The sequence below is a fragment of the Balaenoptera musculus genome, chromosome 11 (genome assembly GCF_009873245.2).
Source record: "Balaenoptera musculus isolate JJ_BM4_2016_0621 chromosome 11, mBalMus1.pri.v3, whole genome shotgun sequence".
Classification (NCBI taxonomy): Eukaryota; Metazoa; Chordata; class Mammalia; order Artiodactyla; family Balaenopteridae; genus Balaenoptera; species Balaenoptera musculus.
The window spans coordinates 32,720,344-32,742,376 of NC_045795.1; the positions used below are offsets into that span (position 1 = coordinate 32,720,344).

At 40.3% G+C, this 22,033-nt stretch overlaps 1 protein-coding gene across 1 annotated transcript in view; it reads right to left on the reverse strand.

Moving 5' to 3' along the window:
- Positions 1-10,720, reverse strand: part of UBR2 (ubiquitin protein ligase E3 component n-recognin 2) — a 116,005-nt gene extending 105,285 nt beyond the window's left edge. Inside the window, 1 exon segment of the mRNA XM_036870431.1 lies at positions 9,714-10,720. Within this exon segment, the coding sequence (XP_036726326.1) occupies positions 9,714-9,791 (78 nt within the window). The 5' untranslated portion in view covers positions 9,792-10,720.
- Positions 10,721-22,033: the final 11,313 nt, after the last annotated feature.

Sequence of the window (22,033 nt, forward strand, 5' to 3'; positions counted from 1 at the left end):
TGACCACAACATATCATCTTATAAGACACTAGCCATTGAGCCCATCTGACTTCCTTTCTAATTTCTAATGCTTTGCTCAAATGATATTCTGATTGTGATTTGGATTCTCCTGTCGGTTTGCTGACAGGAAGAGCATACAGTGAACATGAACAGCCAATACACTAATTCTATTTCTCAATGATTATAAAGGACACGCCAGTTTCTTATGAATGTCAGTCCACAAGAGAGTTTGTTCTATCGATTATATCTTTATTCCCTGATCAACCTCTCTATAAGCCCTTTCTCCTTTGCTCTCCCTGTTAAAAACATTTTAAAAAGTCACGTTTCCCTGTCCCCAAACTTTCATGTCCTACTACCTGTGATAATTACACTTAGATATCTAATAGATACTGTGATATTGTAATTTATGATAAGAAAAACATATTTGGTCTTCTCATTCCTAGCACAGAGCTCTTAAAACTCTTCAAATTTCCTAAGCGATAAGTGAGATAAAAGTGAAAGGAATGTCTTTTGTTATTCATAACAAGCCCCCTTCCATCAGACCTGAGTTGATATTACTAAGGTGACTTTTGGAAAGCCCCTAAGGATGGGAAGCTAGTTGCCAGGGGAACTAGCCACATGATTAGTAGGGTGGAACTTACAGCCTCCATCCCAACCAACTTCAGGGAAGGGAGAGGTGCTGGAGGTGGAGTTAAGCACTAATGACCAATCATCTGATCATCATGCCTATGGAGGCACAAAGCCTCCATAAAAATCCAAAAATGTCGGGGTTCAGAGATCTCCTTGGTTGATGAACACGCAGAGGTGCTGGCATGCCCAGAGAGGGCATGGAAGCTCCGCACCCCTTCCCACACACCTTGCTCTATTCCATCTGGCTGTTCCTGAGTTGTATCATTTTATAATAAACAAGTAATCTAGTAAATAAACTGTTTCCCTGAGTTCTGTGAGCCATTCTAGAAAATTATCGAACCCAAAGAGGGGGTCATGGGAACTCCCTAATTTGCAACATAAGTTGTGGGTAACCTGAGGACCCACTGCTTGTGATTGGCATCTGCAGTAGTGAAGGGGGGCAGCCTTGTGGGACTGAGCCCTTCATCTGTGGGATCTGATGCTAACTGCAGGTGTACAGTGTCAGAACTGACTGAGTTGTAGGACACCCAACTGGTGTCTGCTGAGAACGAGAGAATTGCCTGGTGTGGGAAACCACCCCCCCCCCCCCCACGTTTGGCAGCCGGAAGTATTGATGTGAGAGTAAAAAGAAAAGGAAGAAACAGTTTTTCCTTTCAGACGCCAACTCAATATGTCCAAAATTGAACTCATGATCTCCCACACCACAAAAAACACCCTGCTATTTTCTCCATTTCTCTCTTTTAGACACCAGCATCTACCCAGGTATCCAAACCAGAAAAACTCAGAAATCTTTTTTCCTCACCCCAACATCCAATTAGTCATCATGTCTTGTCTATTAGGCCTCCTAAGTATCTGTTGAATCCATCCATTTCTTTCTCTCCATCTCCGGTGGCACTACTTCCACTACCCTAGTCCGAATTCCCCACTCCTGTCTTCTGCAAGGATTAGTGCAACTGTGTCCTAACTAGTAATCCCCACTAGTCTGGTCCCTCTACAGTCCATTTCTCCAACCTCACTACCAGAGTGTTTCTTGCAAAATGCCAGTCTGATCATGTCATTCAGCTTCCCCTTCTATTTAGGATCAAATCAAGTCCACTGACATGGTTTATAACAGCGGTCCCCAAACGTTTTGGCACCAGGGACTGGTTTAATGGAAGACAATTTTTCCACAGACGGGGGGTGGGGGGGTGGTTCAGACGGTAATGCTAGTGATGGGGAGCGGCAGATGAAGCTTCGCTGGCTCGCCTGCTGCTCACCTCCTGCTGTGCAGCCCGGCTCCTAACAAGCCGCAGACCACTACCGGTCCTCGGCCTGGGGGTTGAGGACCCCTGGTTTACAAGGTCCTTTGCCTTGTATCATACTTTCCAGTTTCCTCCTCCTCATCAGTATTGCTCCTCTCTCTCTGCTTTACAGGGCTATATTATCTACTCATTCTTCAGATCTCAGTTTATGTTTCACTTTCTCTAAGATGTCTTCTTAGCCCATTCCTCACCCCCATCTCCTGTTCCCCTACCCCCCATGTCTAAAACAGAACCAAGCCCCAGTGGGCAGTTAGTAAAATCCGTTAACTGAATGACTATAAATATGTATATACTACTGACTGTCATTTAACATTGACATTACAGAAAGATGTTTGGCTTTAATGGAACGTGGCTTCAATGGACGCAGAAATAAAGCAGATCCAGGCCTGCAGGTTCTTAAAAACCAAACCAAATAAGCCCTCTATAGGCATCCTTCAAGCCACCTCCTTTCTTTTCCCTTTCTATTTCCTTAAGTCCTAAGACTTTCCCCTATATTCTGTCATTTATTTATTCCTGCCTCCCATGCCAATTCCATCTATGTGTTTATTTGTCCTCCAAATAAACATAATTTATTTAGTTATAAATTATGTAATTAAGACTTGCTCATTTTGGCTCTAAACCAAGTGAAAATTTGAAATCAGAAAATATGAAACAGGGCTTCCCTGGTGGCGCAGTGGTTGAGAATCTGCCTGCCAATGCAGGGGACACGGGTTCGAGCCCTGGTCTGGGAACATCCCACATGCCACGGAGCAACTAGGCCCGTGAGCCACAACTACTGAGCCTACGCGTCTGGAGCCTGTGCTCTGCAACAAGAGAGGCCGCGATAGTGAGAGGCCCGCGCACCGCGATGAAGAGTGGCCCCCACTTGCCGCAACCAGAGAAAGCCCTCGCACAGAAACGAAGACCCAACACAGCCATAAATAAATAAATAAATAAATAAATAAATAAATAAATAAATAAATAAATAAATAAATAAATAAATAAATAAATAAATAAATAAATAAAGGAGTTCCTTAAAAAAAAAAAAAAAGAAACAACTCACTTCTACAAAAATGCAGTTAACTGTTAACTCATAAGTCCAATGTTTACCTATAGATTACAACCTAAATTTCAAATTACATCCTTGTTATAAAGAGTTTATGAAGACTGGGATTGACACATATACACTATTGATACTATGTATAAAATAGACAACTAATGAGAACATACTGTATAGCACAGGGAACTCTACTTAATGCACTGTGGTGACCTAAATGGGAAGGAAATCCAAAAAAGAGGGGATATATGTATATATATAGCTGATTCATTTTGCTGTACAGTAGAAACGAACACAACATTGTAAAGCAGCTATACTCCAAAAAAAATTAATTAAAAAAAAAAAGTTTACGTTTATGTGATGTCTAACACTGTTAAGACAAGAGTATAAGGTCTTCTTTTTTTAAAGAAATTCACGTTTATTTATTTATTTATTTATTTATGACTGTGTTGAGCCTTCGTTTCTGTGCGAGGGCTTTCTCTAGTTGCGGCAAGTGGGGACCACTCTTCATTGCGGTGCGCGGGCCTCTCACCATCGCGGCCTCTCTTGTTGCGGAGCACAGGCTCCAGACGCGCAGGCTCAGTAATTGTGGCTCACGGGCCCAGCTGCTCCGTGGCATGTGGGATCTTCCCAGACCAGGGCTCGAACCCGTGTCCCCTGCATTGGCAGGCAGATTCTCAACCACTGCGCCACCAGGGAAGCCCAAGGTCTTCTTTTTAACTATTACTTGCACAATCTTCAGCTCACTTCTTTCCTTTGAAAAAATAACATATATAGAGAGATTTTACATATTCATGAGGTGATATAGACTACCTTTCTAGTCAATTTCACATTTTAGAGAACTTTTCCTAAAAATGTAAAAATCTCATTCATAAGTTAAGGGGCTGGATGGAAGCTTATAACAGTGAAAAACTTTTCACCCTGGAAGTGAAACAATCCTTTCTAAATGTTACTAATTTTGCTGTGTTTGCTTTATGCAAGTAGGAAAGAGACTAAATTACTCTTAAAACAGTACTTCCGGGGAGACAATCCCATAGGTTTAAGGATTGTTCAAGTGATGTCTAACACTGTAAGACAAGAGTATAAGGTCTTACAAGGAGAAGTGGCTCCAAATCAAAATTATACACACACACACACATTAAGTTCAGTAATTATAAAACAAACGAGAAAAAAAAAAAAGGATAGTCAATAGTAAAAGACAGAGTCAACCAAAAAGCAAACAAAAACCTAATTCTTTGAGCTAAAAAACATGTTTTTGGCCACATCAAAGGGGTTTTCACCCACTGTCAGCAAACCCTAACTCAAAATATGAATGAAGGCAGTCAAATTATCCTAAGCAATTTATTGTTTATGGATGAAAAATTAAGCATTAAGATTCAAGAATTCACCTCCACAATCCTAGGAAACTATGCTTCATTTTAAATTTACAACACGTTTAAAGGTTTTATTTTAACAGCAATTATTTGTTTTATATTTTATGTTCCCTTTTCTCTTAAAATTTCACTTTTGCAGAATTTTAATCCAGGGAGGATAAAGGGTGATGCTTTCTAAAAGAAATTATGTTGTCTTGTGGCTCCAACAACACTGATGGGTCAAATCTGTTCATAGATTTCTTAAACAAAAAATTCAGAAACTAATATCAGCTTCTGGTTAAGAAAAAAAAATCAGCTGCCTTATACAAAATATATTATTAGTAAAACAAGCATTTCACTCTAAATATCTTTTATTATACATTATTATAAATTATTAACAAGACACAAAAGTCTGTTTCAAGAAAGGCAGGCATACGCTCCATTTAAAATCACCTAACAGGACTTCCCTGGTGGCACAGTGGTTAAGAATCTGCCTGCCAATGCAGGGGACACGGGTTCAAGCCCTGATCTGGGAAGATCCCACGTGCCACGGAGCACACAGAGTAGAGTGCACCACAGCTAATGAGCCTGCACTCTAGAGCCCGTGAACCACAACTACTGAGCCCATGTGCCACAACTACTGAAGCACGCACGTCTAGAGCCCATGCTCCGCAACAAGAGAAGCCACCGCAATGAGAAGCCTGCAAACCACAACGAAGAGTAGACCCCGCTCACCACCAACTAGAGAAAGCCCGTGCGTAAAACAAAACAAACAAAAAAACACCTAACAGATTTGGGATTTTAACTTTATTAAATTTAAACACTTAATATATAAAGCAAGACACCTTTACATGAAAAAATCTATACCAGAAATATAGAATTAGTGGTTAGCGACACTACAGATTTAAAAAAAAAAGTTGTGAAGAGAAAATGAGTAGGAGGAAAAAATTTCTGGCTGCCTTGAAGAATAATGGTTCACATATTTCTCAAAAGAAAGAAAACCTATAGCTTTTCATATCAGTTCTCAGTAACATAAGCTAACTGTAACTGTTTCTTCAACATGAAAAATTACTGATATTTCTAATTTGGTTGCATGTTAATCTGTCCTTATTTCAGACACCTGTGGCGGTCACACTAATGTGCACACCAGAGTAATAAGCACTATCTTATCAGAAGTCCTCAATAACGGAAGTAGAGAAACTGTCAACTCATTCCACTAAAGTAAACATGTTATGACAATGTTTGCAGGAGCTCTCCTTTTTCTGAAAGCTAATTTCAGCCTTGGGATAGACAGCAAGTACAATAAACACAAAAATCAAAGAATCCCTAGGGGTTAGTCTTTTATCACAGTATCTAATTATTATTCTATGTCAAATTAAAATTGTATTCTATTTAAGCACATTTGATTTTGCTTTCGAACAAGGATAACCAACATGTAAGTTAACTACAAAACAACAATCTAAAACAACAATCGCTAGGGCCGAAATGGAGCTTTCGGGACTCTACTAAGAAAAAATTAGAACTAAGAAAAATTTAAAACACATCATATTAAGAGTTCTAGAAATGAAGTAAAAACATTCACAAATCAAAATAATATAGAAACTCAGTAATAAAAAACAAGAGAATCTAATTTAAAAATAGGCAAAAAAAAAAAAAAAAAAACGAAAAAAATAGGCAAAAGATCTGAATTGACACTTCCAAAGAAGAAATACAAATAGCCAATAAGCTTGTGAAAAGATATTCAACATCATGAGTCACGAGGGAAATACTGATACAAATCAAAACTACAAGGAGATCCCACTTTACACCTAACAGAAGGGCTATAATCAAAAAGACAGACAATTAACTAGTGCTGGCAAGGATGTGAAAAAACCCACTGAAAACTTCACATCTGCTAGTGGGAAGGTAAAATGATGCAACCATTTTAGTCTAGCAATTCCTGACCCAGCAATTCCACTCCTGGGTATATGCCCAAGAGAAATGAAAACATATGTCCCCACAAAAAATTGTACAGAAATGTTCATCATAGCACAATTCATAATATCCACAAAGTAGAAATAATCCAAATCCATCAACGGATGAATGGATAAATAAAATACGGTATATCCACGTAATGGACTATCATTTGGCAGTAAAAAGGAATGAAGTATTGATGATACATGCTGCAATGTGGACGAACCTTAAAAACTTATGCTAAGTGAAAGAAGCCAGTCACAAAAAAACAACATATTACATGATTCCATTTATATGAAATTTCCAGAATAGGCAAATCTATGGAGACAAAGAAATAGGTTAGCAGTGGGCTTATAGTTTGGGAGGTTAGGAGAAAATGGGGAGTGTATAGCTAATGGATATAGGATTTCTTTTTTGCAGTGATGAAAATGTTCTAAAGTTGATTGTGGTGAGGGCTGCACAACTCTGCATATACTAAAAACCACTGACTTGAGTTGTAAGATATGTGAATTTTATATAAAACTGTTGAAAATTTTAAGGCAAAAAGTAACCAATATAGGTATAATACTCTACATAAGACTTCTATAATGAATATGTATTTCTTTCAGATTTGGGGAAAAACAATATATGTACTTCTTAAATCATAATCATCCACTGGAACATATAATCAAATCTGTGGAGCATGAAATGTAGATAGACTCAAGAAGTGTTGGGCAAGTCATACTTGTAGAATCAACTCTATCAAGGAAAAGAAAAAACTACAACAGAGGGCCACTTTAATATCCTAAACTTAAAATTATTGAAGTGAGTACTTAAATACTTTTATTTGTGAGGCATTCTAGTAAGAATAGATGGGATCACAAAAAGTCCTTCCTCCTCATAATACAAGTAAGAAAAGCAAGTGTGTAAATAAATTGTGCAAAAAATGCCACTAGTCGTTATTAAGTAACTTTAGATGGATATGATCCCAACAAATGACCAGCAACAGAGGTCTAAAGGCTGTAATAACTGCTTTGCTTGTTTACCCTCTCTAAAATTTACTTTTACCGGAGAAAACTTTGTTAATTAATTTTAATTTTTTAAAAAATATTTATTTATTTATTTGGCTGCGTTGGGTCTTAGTTGCGGCAGATGGGATCTTCGTTGCAGCATGCAGGATATTTAGTTGCAGCATGCGAACTCTTAGTTGCAGCATGTGGGATCTACTTCCCTGACCAGGGATTGAAACTGAGCCACCTGCATTGGGAGTGCTGAGTCTTAACCACTGGACCACCAGGGAAGTCCCCCAATTAATTTTAATTTGTGATAAATGGCTGGGCTGGGGCCTAAGCTGAAAGAACAGTAAAGTGTTATGCTGTTTTAATCAAATACAAACAATAAACCCCTCACAAAGTGAGGGCAAATTATACTGCTGGAAGAATCCTGTATTTTAATATTAAATGAAATCTTATTTAAGAAATTTTGTTGGCCTTCAGACTAAATTTTCTTTTTAATCTTATTGTTCAGAAAGTCATTTAAAAGTAAACAGAGCAAAGGGACTTCCCTGGTGGTCCAGCGCTTAAGACTCTGTGCTCCCAATGCAGGGGGCCTGGGTTTGAGCCCTGGTCAGGGAACTAGATCAAGCATATCGCAACTAAAGACCTGGCGCAGCCTAATAAATAAATAATTTAAAAAAGAAGAGTAAACAGAGCAAAACTAAAATGTAGCTCAGACTGTGAACTTCACAAACTCGAATTAAGTCGAAATTTATAAATTTTGACTGCATTTTCATTAATTTCCCCCACTACATCTGAGAATTTCACTACACAAGGACTAGGAACATTGCTCTCTAGCACCAGTTTTATAACTAGTTTCCTCAGGAACCTCAACAAACTGGAGAAGCTCTAATCACTTGATAGCTTGCACTTTTATTTGTTTAATTTTTATTCTATATTGGAGTATAGTCCATTAACAATGTTGTGTTAGTTTCAGGTGTAGGTACGGCAGCTTGCACTTTTAGAATTGGAAAAACAAGAGTACGTAGCCTGTATCACTGGGTCAACAGACAAAATTTGGTGGGAGTAAAAAAAAAATTTTTGAGGTAAATAACAGGTTAGCTATCAATTTAGATATTGATAAGATCACATGGATAGGGAATAGCTGTCATTACCATTTTACTGTTTACTTTGAACACTGCTTTCGTTTTCTTTTTCAAACCTCTTGATAAATGAAAAGGCAGATGGGGAAATCCTTGGGTTGTTGCAATACTAAGCGGAAAGTAAATGAAAACAGAACTAGACTAAACAAGTTGGTTTAAAAACAAACAAAGATGCATCATTCAACAATGTATTTCTTTAAACTTTTCACCTCTACTCCTGACATTTATTTCCACTATGACTTTAGTGTCCTCATCAATTCACCCAAAATAACTCCTCACTAACCAACAGCCCCACAGCGCCCCACTAGAATTTTGTTCCTAACATTCAGATTGTTGACTGGTGCTCAAAGGTCACTCCCTTCCTATCAGATTTTTAAATTGGAGGCCCTAGAGGTGGGGCCTCAGCTGTTTTGGCCCATTCAGAATCATTCTGGACAATGTGTTCTAGGGGGTGTTCCCTGTCCTTGAGGAAAGATACCATCGAGTTTTATTAATTATTTTACAACTCTGTTACTTATACAGCATATTCGTATTACAGTTTAAGTACAAGACTAGGTTTGAATGCTTTAAGTTTGGGGCATAACTGCTCCCACTACGCTGTGACCAAACCTCACATTATTAGCTTCCATTTACTGAAAGCTGCTCTCTCAAAGTTATATAACGTTTGTTCTCCATCCAACTACCCCCAACTCCTAGACAAATTATTGTTTTAATCTCCCAGTCTCCAATACCACTTTCTCACACTCAGTTAGCGTGTCAAGACACTACTTTCCGCACATTCATCAACGTTGTAGACTGACCAAACCGGTGCGAAAACGCACTGAAGGGGTAAAGAGGGTGAACAGTGTCGCTGGCATCCTTTGGTGCCTAGGGCGGTCCCAGAAACAAAATAAGGTAGCAAGTTTCAGAGGAGGAGGCAAAGGAATCAGGAAGACAAAGTACCCAAAAAACCAGGAAGCGTCTTTCCCTCCCCTCTTCTAAGAGTTGACATAAAGGGCAAAGGCCCTGTGCTGGGGGCTTACTGGGAGTGTGGGGGAAAGCAAAAATAATGGAAGAGCGAAAGGGAACGTGAGGGTGGCTGGTGCACCCAGCAGCCCTGCGCGCTACTCGTGGATAAAGGAGGAAAGAAAGGGGCAAGATCTGGGGCCTCCCCAGGCCGTTACCCACAAGGCGAGGCCGGCGGGGCCAGCGCGGTCGTCACCCCAAGTCAGGGCCCGGCCGCTCCGGGATTTCCAGTAATCTGTTCCTCCCCCGGGGCGCGGCCTGCGACGGCCGGACGTCCCCGCCCGGGTCCCGGCACTCACCCCCGCGGTCTCCTCAGCCGAACATTCCAGCAAACTCCGGTCTAGGCCCTGCACCTCGGGCTCCAGCTCCGACGCCATCTTCCCTCCTTCGCCTCCCCAGCGCTGGCGCCGCTACCGCCGCCCCGAGGGCCGTGACCTCGCCACAGCCCCGGCGGCCGAGACCGCCACCGCTGCCCCGGGCGGTCGGTCCCGAGCCGCCCAGGCGGCCGCGGGTGGAAAAGACAGAGAGTAGCGTGAGGTGAGCCGGGCAGAAGGGACGGCGCCTCCTGCGCTCCCTCCCGGGCTCTGTGCCCAGAGTCAAGTCACTGCCTCGTCCCTGCCCCGGGGAAGGACACAGAGAACCTCGGACCTGGCACTCTTGCCCGCTTCTACCGCGTCCCGCACCGGGAAAAGGGCAACAACACCCAAAAGAGGAAGCAGAGCACTCTGGGAACTGTAGTCGTCCTCCGCACGGCCAGGGAAAAGGTGGAGCCCTTACAAGGAGGCCCCAGGATGGCATTGTGGGAGTTGTAGTCCATCTCCTCCTAAGAGCCTGAACAAACGGCAGATAAGCGGGCGGGCGGGGCTTTTGTGCCCAGCAAGAATCATAGACTAAGTGGCGAGAAGCGCCCACCAGGGAAGAGGCAGAAGCGCGAGATCATGTGTGGTACTGAGTTTTATTCCCTTAACACCCTTTGTTCATTTTTGTATCCCCAGAGCTTAGAACAGTGCCTGGCACGTGGCAGAACTCGAGTACTTTTCAAAGCCTGGCATATGGAGGAACTCAAATACTTGTCGAATGAATGAATTACGTTCTATCCCTATTGTTCTATGGCCCTGTCATCCATCAACCCCTCATTCTTTAGACTGGTAACCGAGGTGTACATTTCTCAGATTTTTGAGGGTTTTAAAACATGTTAAAATGGTGTTAAAGGAAACGTTTCCAAGTGATTTAGATATGACCGTTTATTAAAATTTATAACAAATCTTGCTGCAGAGGAGAAGGAGTCTACCAAGCCAATTCAAAGGTTTACTCTTGATAGGGACATTTTATAGAAATAAATAACCATTGTTAGATTAGATACAAAAGAAAATTACGTTTGGGTAGAGGTAATTAGGCTCTTGACTGATAGTTGGGTGAGTGGATTTCTTAGAACAAGTCTCCAACTCCTTTAGAGTTATCAGAAAATTGCTTAACATTTTATTAGGCATGCTCATTTATTCCCACAAAGAAATTGTGAATTACATTAGGCAAAAAAAATTCTGATCCAATCCAGGTTTGGGACATGCTTTTGTTGTTGTTATTGTTGTTAACAAAAGTATAATATTAACCAAGTTTTTTTTTTTTTTAAGGAAATAAAAATTACCCATCATCCCACAGTCCAAATAAGCCTTGTCATCACTTTAAAAAATAAAACTAATATATGTATAAGGTTAGAACTTCAAGCTCAATGGAAATATTCAATATTTTTAAAGGAAAAAAATTAAAACTATGCCTCTTACCCCAAGTCCCTCTCCCCAAAGAAAAGCCTTTTTAATACTTTCTTATGATTCTATCCAGAAAAAAATGTATGCATCTATCTGCATAGATATCTAGAATGAGAGATCTTGAAATGTTCTTCTATATGTTACTTTCTTCTTTGCCCAACTTCCTTGCACTGATGCACTCCCTAGTCAGAGTCAACCTGGAGGAAAACTGGGGTTGTTACAACCCAGAAGCAAAGATAATGCCTCTTTAAGAGTCCTAATATAGAATTAAAGCCATTAAAATACATTGTAAAGAAATTTTTATTATTTTTTATTCTTTTTGGATTGATTTTAACATCCTTTTTTCAAAATTGTTGAGTTGGATGTTTGCCATTAACCATTCTCTTTTTTTTCATTATGTACATCTAAGGCAGTGGTTTTCAAACTTGAGCATGTATCAGAATTACCTAGAGGTCTTGATAAAATACAGGTTTCTGGACCCCACTCTCAGAATTTCTGATTCAATAGGTTTTGGGTGGAGACTGGAAATTGCATTTCTGTCAAGTTCCCGGTCACTCTGTGGGCCTGGGGACCAATTTCAAGAATCACAGGTTTATTAACCCAGTACATTTCCATTATATAATGCTTTAATTACATTACACAAATTTGGGTATATAGTGTTTTCATTATCATTCTTTAGTATATTTTTAAATTTTCATATGTGTGTGGCATTGTGATCTTTTCTTTTCTTTTCTTTTTCATATACTTGACTCATTTATTTTGCAACTGGAAGTTTATACCTCTTAATCTCCCTCACTTTTTTCTTTCCTCCTCCCACCCGCTCCCCTATGGCAACCACCTGTTTTTTCTCTGTACCTATAGCACTGTTTCTGTTTTGTTATATTTGTTCATTTGTTTTGCTTTTTAGATTCACATATAAGTGAAATCATGCGGTATTTATTTTATTCTGTCTGACCTATTTTTCATAGCATAAAACCCTCTAGGACCACCCATGTTGTCACAAATGGCAAGATTCCATTCTTTTTTTGCGGCTGAGTAATATTCTGTTGTATATATGTACCACATCTTCTTGATCCATTATCGATAGGTGCTTAGGTTGCTTCCATATCTTGGCTATTGTAAATAATGCTGCAATGAACATAGGAGGGCATATATATTTTCTAATTAGTGTTTTCATTTTCTTCAGATAAATACAGAGGAGTGGAATTTCTGGATCATATGGTAATTCTATTTTTAATATTTTGAGGAATCTCCATACTGTTTTCCATAGTGACTGTACCAATTTACCTTCCCACCAACAGTGCATGAGGGTTCCCTTTTCTCCACCTCCTGTTATTTATTGTCTTTTTGATAATAGCCATTCTGACAGGTGAGAGGTGTTATCTCATTGTGTTTTTGTTTTTTTTTAATTTTATTTTTGGCTGCACTGGGTCTTCATTGCTGCACACAGGCTTTCTCTAGTTGAGGCAAGCAGGGGCTCCTCTTCGTTGTGGTGAGCAGGCTTCTCACTGGGGTGGCTTCTCTTGTTGCAGAGCATGGGCTCTAGGTGCACAGGCTTCAGTAGTTGTGGCGTGCGGGCTTCAGTAGTTGTGGCTCACGGGTTCTAGAGGCTCAGTAGTTGTGGCACATGAGCTTAGTTGCTCCGCGACATGTGGGATCTTCCCGGACCAGGGCTCAAACCCATGTCCCCTGCATTGGCAGGCAGATTCTTAACCACTGCGCCACCAGGGAAGCCCCACTCATTGTGGTTTTGATTTGCATTTCCCTGATGATTAGTGATGCTGAACATCTTTTCATGTGCCTGTTGGCCATCTATTTGTCCTCTTTGGAAAAACGTCTGTTGAGATCCTCTGCCCATTTTTTAATCAGGTTGTTTGTTTTTCAGATGTTGAGCTGTATAAGTTCTTTGTATATTATATTTTAGATTTTAACCCCTTATCAGATATATCGTTTGCAAATGTCTTCTCCCTTTCAGTAAGTGGTCTTTTCACTTCGTTGATAGTTTCCTCTGCTGAGCAAAAGCTTTTTAGCTTGAGGTAGTCCAATTTGTTTATTTTTGCTTTTGTTTCTCTTGCCTGAGGAGACATATCAAAAAAAATATTACTAAGATCAGTGTCAAGGAGCTTACTGCCTATGTTTTCTTCTAGAAGTTTTATGGTTTCAGGTCTTACATTTAAGTCTTTAATCCATTCTGAGTTTATTTTTGTGCATGGTGTGAGAGGGTAGTCCAGTTTGGTTCTTTTGCATGTAGCTGTCCAGTTTTCCCAACACCATTTACTGAAGAGGCTGTCTTTTCCCTATTGTATATTCTTGCCTTCCTTGTCATAGATTAATTGCCCATATAATGTGGGTTCATTTCTGGGCTATCTGTTCTGTTCCATTGATCTGTGTGTCTGTTTTTTTGCCAGTACCACAATGGTTTGATAGTTTAGTTTGAAATCAGGGAGCATGATAACTCCAGCTTTGTTCTTCTTTCTCAAGATTGTTTTGTCTATGTGGAGTCTTTTGTGTTTACATACAAATTTTAGAACTATGTATTCTAGTTCTGTGAAAAATGTCATTGGTATTTTGATAGGGATTGTATTGAATCTGTTGATTGCCTTGGGTAGTATGGTCATTTTAACAAAATTAATTCTTTCAATCCATGAACACAGTGTATCTTTCCGTCTGTGTCATCTTCAATTTCTCTCATCAGTGTCTTATAGCTTCCCAAGGACAGGTCATTTACCTCCTTAGTTAGATTTATTCCTAGATATTTTATTCTTTTTGACAGGATTATAACTGGGATTGTTTTCTTAATTTCTCTTTCTGATAGTTCACTGCTAGTGTATAGAAATGCAACAGATTTCTGTATATTAATTTTGTATCCTGCAACTTTACTGAATTCATTGATAAGTTCTAGTAGTTTTTTGTGGCATCTTTGGGAGTTTCTACATATAGTATCATGTCATCTGCAAACAGTGACAGTTTTACTTCTTCCTTTCCAGTTTGGATTCCTTTTGTTTCTTTTTCTTGTCTGATTGCTGTGGCTAGGACTTCCAATACTATGTTGAATAAAAGTGGTGATAGTTGACATCCTTGTCTTGTTCCTGATCTTAGAGGAAATTCCTTCAGCTTTTCACCATTTAGTATGATGTTAGTTATGGGCTTATCACATATGGCCTTTGTTACATTGAGGTATGTTCCCTATATACCCATTTTCTGGATAATTTTAATCATAAATGGATGTTGAATTTTGACAAAGGTTCCTCTGCATCTATTGAGATGATCATATGGTTTTTATTCTTCAATTTGTTAATGTGATGTAGTATTGAACCACCCTTGCATCCCTGGGATAAATCCCACTTGATCATGGTCCTTTTAATGTATTGTTGATTTTGGTTTGCTAAAATTTTGTTGAGTGTTTTTTAAAAATTTATTTATTTTTGGCTGCATTGGGTCTTTGTTGCTGCTCTAGTTGTGGCGAGTAGGGGCTACTCCTTGCTGCGGTGCGTGGGCTTCTCACTGCAGTGACTTCCCTTGTTGCTGGAGCATGGGCTCTAGGTGCGCGGGCTCCAGAGCACAGGCTTAGTAGCTGTGGCGCACGGTCTTAGTTGCCCCGTGGCACATGGGATCTTCCTGGACCAGGGATTGAACCCATGTCCCCTGCATTGGCAGGCGGATTCTTAACCACTACGCCACCAGGGAAGTCCGTGTAATTTTCGTTTTGTTGTGATATCTTTGTCTGGTTTTGGTATCAGGGTGATGCTGGCCTCATAGAATGAGTTCGGAAGCCCTCCTTCCTCTGCAGTTTTTTGGAATAGTTTGAGAAGGATAGGTGCTAGCTCTTCTCTAAATGTTTGGCATAATTCACCTGTAAAGCCGTCTAGTCCTGGACCTTTGTTTGTTGGGAGATTTTTTTTAATTTTTATTTTATATTGGAGTATAGTTGATTAACAATGTTGTGTTAGTTTCAGGTGTACAACAGAGTGATTCATTTATACATATACGTGTATCTAGTCTTTTTCAAATTCTTTTTGTTGGGAGTTTTTTTTTTATTACATTCAATTTCATTACTGTTCATATTTTCTATTTCTTCCTGGTTCAGTCTTAGGAGATTGTACATTTCTAGGAATTTGTCCGTTTCTTCTAGGTTGTCCATCTTATTGGCATATAGTTTTTCATGGTAGTCTCTCATGATCCTTTATATTTCTGTGGTGTTCATTTAATTTCTCCTTTTTCATTTCAGATTTTATTGATTTGGTCCCTCTTGCTTTTTCTTTTGATGAGTCTGGCTGAGGATTTATCAATTTTGGTTATCTTTTCAAAGAACCAGCATTTAGTTTCATTGATCTTTTCTATTGATCTTTTTTAGTCTCTATTTCATTTATTTCTGCTCTGATCTTTATGATTTCCTTCCTTCTACTAATTTTGGGTTTTGTTTGTTCTTCTTTCTATAGTTCCTTTGGGTGTAAGGTTAGGTTGCTTATTTGAGATTTGTCTTGTTTCCTGAGGTAAACTTGTATCGCTATACACTTTCCTCTTAGAACTGCTTTTGCTGTGTCACATAGGTTTTTGATTGTCATGTTTTTTTTTTTTTATAAGATTCTGGATGCTTTTAATTTATTTATTTTTATTTATTTATGGCTGTGTTGGGTCTTCGTTTTCGCGCAAGGGCTTTCTCTAGTTGTGGCTAGCGGGGGCCACTCTTCATCGCGGTGCGCCAGCCTCTCACTATCGCGGCCTCTCCTGTTGCGGAGCACAGGCTCCAGACGCGCAGGCTCAGTAATTGTGGCTCACGGGCCCAGTTGCTCCGTGGCATGTGGGATCTTCCCAGACCAGGGCTCGAACCCGTGTCCCCTGCATTGGCAGGCAGATTCTCAACCACTGCGCCACCAGGGAAGCCCGATTGTCATGTTTTCATTTTTATTTGTCTCTAGGTATTTTTTAATTTCCTCTTTGACTTCTTCAGTGATCCATTAGTTGTTTAGTAACATAATTTTTAGCCTCCACGTGTTTGTGTTTTTTGCAGTTTTTTTCTTGCAGTTGATTTCTAGTCTCATAACGTTGTGGTGAGAAAAGATGCTTGATATGATTTCAGTTTTCTTAAATCTACAGAGGCTGGTTTTGTGGACTACCATGTGATCTATCCTGGAGAATATTCCATGTGCTCTTGAAAAGAATGTGTATTCTGCTGCTTTCAGATGGAGTGCTCTATATATATATCAGTGAAGTCTGTTTGGTGTAATGTGTCATTTAAGGTCAGTGTTTCCTTATGGATTTTCTTTCTGGATGATCTGTCCATCGATGTAAGTGCGGTGTTAAAGTCCCCTAGTATTATTGTGTTATTATCAATTTGCTTTATGTCTATTAATATTTGCTTTATGTATTTATGTGCCCCTTTGTTGGGTGCATATACATTTATAATTATTATATCTTTTTCTTGGATTGATCCCTTGATCATTATGTATGTATAATAATGTCCTTCTTTGTCTCTTGTAACAATCTTTGTTTTAAAGTCTATTTTGTCTGATATAAGCATTGCTACCCCAGCTTTCTTTTGATTTCCATTTGCATGGAATAACTTTTTCTATTTTCACACTTTCAATCTGTGCATCTTTAGATCTGAAGTAGTGTCTTGTCAGCAGCATATAAATGGGTCTTGTTTTCGTATCCATTCAGCCACTTTGTGTCTTTTGGTTGGAACATAGTCCATTTACATTTAAAGTAATTACTTATAGGTATGTACTTGTTTGGGGGTTGTTTTGTAGTTCTTTTTTGTTGTTGTTCCTTTCCTCTTCTTTTGCTCTCTTCCCTTGTGATTTGATGACTATCTTTAGTGTTATGTTTGATTGGCGGTTACCATGAGGTTTATATATAGAAATCTATATATATGTGATTATTTTAAGTTGTTGATCTCTAAAGTTCAAATGCATTTTAAGAACCCTGGATTTTTACTGTCCCCACCCACGTTTACTGTTTCTGACATAATATTTTACATCTTTTTGTTTTGTGTATCCCTTAACTACTTAGTATGGGTATGGCTGATTTTACTACTTTTGTCTTTTAACGTTCCTACTAGCTTTATACATAGTTGATTTAATATCTTTACTGTATATTTGCCTTTACTAATGAGATTTTTCCTTTTGTAATTTTCATATTTCTAGTTGTAGCCTTTTCTCTTTCACTTTAAGAAGTCCCTTTAACATTTCTCGTAAAACCGGTTTGGTGGTGCTGAACTCTTAGCTTTTGCTTGTCTGTAAAACTTTTGATCTCTCCATCAAATCTGAATGAAAGTCTTATTGGGTAGAATGTTATTGGTTTTAGGTTTTCCTCTTTAATCATTTAAAGTATATCATGTCACTCCCTTTTGTCCTGCAGAGTTTCTGCTGAAACATCAGCTGATAATAGCCTTTGGGACTCTCTGTGAATCCTGGACCTGGATATCTGTTTCCATTCCCAAGTTAGGGAAGTTTTCAGCTATTATGTCTTCAAATATGTTCTCTGCCCCTTTCTCTCTTTATTTTCATTCTGGGACCGCTATAATGCAAATGTTAGTATGCTTGATGTTGTCCCAGAGGTCTCTTAAACTGTCCTCATTTCTTTTTATTCTTTTTATTGTTGTTGTTCATCTTCAGTGATTTCCACTACTCTGCCATCCAGCTCACTAATCTGTTCCTCTGTATCATCTAATCTACTGTTGATTCCTTCTAGTGTATTTTTCATTTCAGTTACGATATTCTTCATCTCTGGTTCTTCTTTATATTTTCTAATTCTTTGTTAAAAACTTCCAACTTCTCACTCTCTTCATCCAGTTTTCTCCTGAGTTTTTTTTTTTTAAAGGAATTCCTTTATTTTTATTATTTATTTATTTATTTATTTATTTTCGGCTGTGTTGGGTCTTCGTTTCTGTGCAAGGGTTTTCTCTAGTTGCAGCAAGCGGAGGCCACTCTTCATCGCGGTGCGCGGGCCTCTCACTATCACGGCCTCTCCTGTTGCAGAGCACAAGCTCCAGACGCGCAGGCTCAGTAGTTGTGGCTCACGGGCCTAGTTGCTCCACGGCATGTGGGATCTTCCCAGACCAGGGCTCGAACCCGTGTCCCCTGCATTGGCAGGCAGATTCTCAACCACTGCGCCACCAGGGAAGCCCCTCTCCTGAGTTCTTTGAACATCTTTATGATTACGTTGAATTCTTTATTGAGTAGATTGTCTATTCCCACTTTATTTAGTTCTTCTTCTGGGGTTTTATCTTGTACTTTGTTTGAGATATATTCCTCTGTCGTCTCATTTTTGCCTAATTTGCTGTTTTTATTTCTGTGTATTTGGTAAGTGCTTATGTTTCCTGACCTTGGAGAGGTGGCCTTTTTTAGGAGGCATCCTATGTATCCCAGCAGTGCACTCCTCTTTGGTCACTAGAGCTATATGCCTTAGGAGTACCCCCTATGTGGGCTGCATGGGTCCTTCTGTTGTGGCAGGCTGATTACTGTGGGTGGTCTGATAGGTGTGGCTGTCCCCCTGTCTGGTTGTTTGCCAGGCCCTGCATTGTGTGGAGGCTGCCAGCTGCTGATGGGTGGGGCTGGGTCATGAGGCAGCTGACTGTGGAACCCCATGGGGCCCCAGGGCTAGTGCTGGCACACTGGTGGGTGGAGCTGGGGTGGGTGGTTGCAGGGAAGAGGGTTCTGGGTCTAGTATCAGCCCGCTAGTTGGTGGGGCTGTGTTCCCCATCCCCCAGCTAGTTGCTCACCCTGAGGTGTCCCAGTACTGGTGCCAACAGGCTGGTGGGAGGGGCCAGGTCCCAGCTCTAATAAGCTAGAGGGAGGATTCCAAAATGGCCCTTGCCAGCACCAGTGTCCTCGTAGAATGAGCTCCCCAAAATGGCTACCACCAGTGTCTGTGTCTCCAGGGTGAGCTCCAGTTGCCTCCTGCCTCTCCAGGAGACTCTCCAAGATCAGCAGGTGGGTCTGACCCAGGCTTCTTTCCAATTATTGCTTCTTCCCTGGGTCCCAGAGCATGTGAGATTTTGTACGCACCCTTTAGGAGTGGAGTCTCTATTTCCCACAGACCTCTGGTTCTCCCAAAAGTAAGTGCTGCTAGCCTTCAAAACCAAACATTCTAGGAGCTCATCTTGCTGATGCAGGACCCCTGAGCTGGGGAACGATGTGGGGCTTGGACCTCTTGCTCCTTGAGGAGAACCTCTGCAAGTGTAGTTATCTTCCTGTTTGTAGGTCACCTACCCAGGGGTGTGGGTGTTGACTATATCACGTCTCCACCCCTCCTACCTGTCTTGTTGTGGTTCCTTCTTTATATCTTTAGTTGAAGAAGATCTTTTCTGTTAGTCTTCCAGACTTTTTCATCAATATTTGCTTAATTTTATCATAGTTCTGGAGTTTGTAATTTTGGTGTGCCCATGGGAGGAGGTGAGCTTAGGGTTTTCCTTCTTTGCAATCTTGGCCACTTCTGGCATTGTTATCTTTTGTTACTGATTTCTCATTGTATTGTACTGTGGGCAGAGAACACAGTCTATATGATATAGTTCTTTGGTATTTGATGACATTAACTTTGTGGACTAAGGTATATGGTCAAGTAACTCTACAAAGCCATTATTTCTTCAAATATTACCTTCCTTGCATTCTCTCTATTTCCTCTTTGTGGAATTCTTTTTTAAAAAATTTTTTTTTATTTTTTATTTTTTGCTCTGTTGGGTCTTCATTGCTGTGCGCAGGTTTCTCTACTTGCGGTGAGTGGGGGCTACTCTTCGTTGCAGTGCGCGGGCTTCTCATTGCGGTGGCTTCTCTTGTTGCAGAGCACAGGCTCTAGGTGCGCAGGCTTCAGTAGTTGTGGCATGTGGGCTCAGTAGTTGTGGCTCGCGGGCTCTAGAGCTCAGGCTCAGTAGTTGTGGCACACGGGCTTAGTTGCTCTGCGGCATGTGGGGTCTTCCCAGGCCAGGGCTCGAACCCGTGTCCCTTGCATTGGCAGGCAGATTCTTAACCACTGAGCCACCAGGGAAGCCCTCTTTTTGGAATTCTGTTTGACTTCCTTTTATATTTTCCATGACTTTCAATCTCTTTTTCATTTTCCCATATTTTTAACTGTTTTGCATTCTAGTTATATCTTCTAGCATACAAATTCTCTCTTCAACTGTGTCTAATCTGATATTAACTATCTACTGAGTTTTTATTTTCAGTGACTTCATTTCTCATTTCTAGAAATTATATTTAATTCATTTTCAAAGATTCCTGTTCTTTCATAATGTCTTATTATTTATTTATGGCTCTAAATCTTTCTTTTATATCTTTAATACTTAAGAAAATGCTTATTCAGTAGTGTTCAGTAGATTGTTGTATTTATAAAGACCTTGAGAATTGAATCTCACTTTGTGTGTCTCTGTGGATCCTCATTTAAATGATTGTTCCTTTGTGCTTTGTGATTATCAAATTTGAGATCATTTTCACTTAACATTAGCTGTGGGAATCTTAAGAGGCCTGTGTTAAGAGCATGTATCTTCAAAATAGTTTTCCCTTTGCTTCTACAAGGCCAGATGTTCTAGGAATATCATATACTCAGGACCAGGTACACTAGGAGCATCATATACCCTGGACCAATTTTTACGTCAGTTTCTTGGCTTGGTGATTCCCTAATAGTATTAATTCAATTGTGTGGCATTGTTCCTGTTTATAAATTCCTAAGGGAGAGTTATTTTTCCTACTCAGAGTCCAGTTTAAATGCTTCTTTGTCATTTTCCTCTGCCAGTCAATGAGTTTTTTCCTAGTCTATCCTTTCACTGATATTCCATTCCTTTGAAAGCTCTGGCTTTATGTGGGGATCTCTGTTTCAATTCATGTTTCTTGGGCCCAAAGTCTTATCTTCTGTTCCCATGTGGGCATTAAACCCGAATCTCCAGCTTTCAGTTAGACATGGCACATTGAATACCTCCTGACAGTAAAAGGGGAAAAAAAAGAAAGGTAGACTAGGTATGGAGATGACAGCACCAAACTTTTGGAAGATAGAAAGCCCATGGATGAGAAGTAACTGACTTAGCAATCAGTGAATGCTGAAACCTAAGACAGCAGTAGAGCAACACAGACTCAAGGAAATTCATATCCAGAACTCTGAAAAACTTAGAAAAATGAAGCACCATGTTACTCTGAAAGTGGGTGAGGATGATGCTGAGAAGAAGAATATTGTTTGAAAGTCTGTATAACAAGAAGTTAGGGACTTCCCTGGTGGCTCAGTGGTTAAGAATCCGCCTGCCAATGCAGGGGACACGGGTTTGATCCATGGTCTGGGACGATCCCACATGCTGCAGAGCAACTAAGCCCGTGCGCTACAACTACTGAGCCTGCGCGTCTGGAGCCTGTGCTCCGCAACAAGAGAGGCCACGATAGTGAGAGGCCCGCGCACTGTGATGAAGAGTGGCCCCCGCTTTCCGCAACTAGAGAAAGCCCTCGCACAGAAACGAAGACCCAACACAGCCAAAAATAAATAAATATAAAAAAAAAAAAAAAAAAAAGAATCCGCTTGCCAATGCAGGGGACATGGGTTCGATCCCTGGTCCAGGAAGATCCCCAATGCCGCTGAGCAACTAAGCCCGTGCACCGCAACTACTGAGCCTGTGCTCTAGAGCCCACGAGCCACAAATACCGAGCCCGCGCACCACAACTACTGAAGCCCACGTGCCCTAGAGCCCGTGTGCCGCAACTACTGGGCCCATGCACAGCAACTACTGAGCCCGTGTGCTGCAAGTACTGAAACCCAGGCTCCTAGAGCCTGTGCTCTGCAAGAAGAGAAGCCACCAAAATGAGAAGCCCATGCACTGCAATGAAGACCCAACACTGCCATAAATAAAATAAAATTAAAAAAAAAAAACCTTTCAG